Consider the following 1733-nt stretch of genomic DNA (forward strand, 5'->3'; position numbering starts at 1 on the left):
ATGGCGAGCTCCAACAGTGAGGATGTGGCAACGGACGAGCTTCCCAACCTCAAGAACTCCAAAGAATGGCTGGAACCGAAGCCGCTGTCTTTTGCGGAGGTGCGGGCGCGGCGCGGTGCGGGCGCGGAGCGGTGCCGCTCACCGTCGGGCCACCGCCGGGCGCGGGCGTGTGAGATGCGGCCCCTGTCGACTCTGCCGGTTTTCTGGCGGCTTTAGGTGGAGCCCTGGGTCACGGACGATGCACCTTTTCTAATGTAACAAAGTTACCAGTTCGTCTTGAAGCACGTCGTCCACATGTATACATGTGTGCGTGTCTTTAAGATTGTAATTTCTTTCTCTAAAGAGCTTTATCGAGGTATACTTGACATGCATACAGTACACGGCGTGTATTTAAGGTGCACAGCGTGATGGACTTGGACGTGTGTTCACCGCTGAAACCAGCACCGCAGTCCAGGTAGTGGACGGTCCGCGCTCCCAGCTGTGCTCACCGTGGCGTGGCCACCCCTCCCTCCCTGAGGCCAGCCCGGCCATCTCTCCCGGGCTGTCGGTCACTGTAGTTGTTTTTTGCCCTAGAATGAGTTTAGCCGAAAGCAGAAAGATTCAAATGCTCTTTAAATAATACTTTACCGTACGATTTTAGGTATCAAAACTGGATTTACAGAGCACTTTCCAGAGAGATGTCTGTCACGTAAAATATAAATCCAGATGGTATTAATGATGAGATTTTTGAGATTTGACTTTCAAAATTTCATTCTGTCATTTCAGGCATTAGCTAAAGAAGATATTAATGCAGCTGTTAAATCAATATTATATAGAGAGAATTATGTAATTAAGGTAAGACTTGACTGTAGAATATTTCAATTAGTTTTTTTTTCTCATTTTACATGTAGTTCATCATTGTTATACAAGTTTTAGAAAATAAAATTAAAAACACTATCATTAGCCCCTTGGATGAAGCTTCGGTGGTCTCTGGGGTGGTTGTAATTGGCCTCCTCTTATCCCGCACTTTGTGGGGATTGTTTTACGTGTACCGTGTACGAGTGTTTCCCTTCTCACGTGTTCCTTCATCTTAGTGGGGTTTGAGGGAGTCCCCGTGTACCCCTAAGGGCTTTAAGAGCTGTTATTGGAACACAGCAACCAATTACTACTCCGGCAGACCTAGGTAGGAACAAGGCTTTAACTATATAGCAGAATGGATGTAACTATGAGACAAGGTGACCGTCCATGTGAAGTATGCGAGACACTGGAGCAGGTAACCTGGTCTTGTTTTTCAGAGTTTTCTTTAGAGTTGTTTGAAAGGAAAGGAGCCCGGCACTGAGAAGGGCTGAGTGTGCTCTGAGCTGAAGGGAGGGAGGGGTAGTCCCCACAAACAGGAAGCTCTCAGGGTTTTGTTTTGTGTGTTTTTTTCCATTTTGAATTTTATGTTGTTGATGCTAATAATTACCTGATTTCACTGGCCAGGCGAAAGGTTGATAGGAAGTGTTGGTGAGAATGATTTCGTTTAGAGCCTAAATCAGGCCTCTTTGCAGGCCGTTGAACTAGGTTGTGCTACACTTGTGTCTCTCTGCTTCTGTCTCTTTTCCCCCCATAGAATAGTCTTTTTCCACTTTCCCTGTCATCTTTTCTCTCCCTAGATAGCTCTTCACTCTATACGGCCCATCTGAAATGTCTCCTACTCTGGGAATATATATATTTTAAATTTAATCTTTTTTTCCATTGTGGTAAACTATATA

General features: G+C 45.5%; 1 protein-coding gene across 1 annotated transcript in view; it reads left to right on the forward strand.

Moving 5' to 3' along the window:
* Positions 1-1733, forward strand: part of LOC107534759 (protein FAM228B-like) — an 8608-nt gene continuing 6875 nt past the window's right edge. Inside the window, exons 1-2 of the mRNA XM_087823816.1 lie at positions 1-99; positions 766-834. Coding sequence (XP_087679942.1) covers positions 1-99; positions 766-834 — 168 coding nt within the window. The remainder of the gene's footprint in view (positions 100-765; positions 835-1733) is intronic.

Source organism: Miniopterus natalensis, chromosome 13, assembly GCF_054644295.1.
Source record: "Miniopterus natalensis isolate mMinNat1 chromosome 13, mMinNat1.hap1, whole genome shotgun sequence".
Classification (NCBI taxonomy): domain Eukaryota; kingdom Metazoa; phylum Chordata; class Mammalia; order Chiroptera; family Miniopteridae; genus Miniopterus; species Miniopterus natalensis.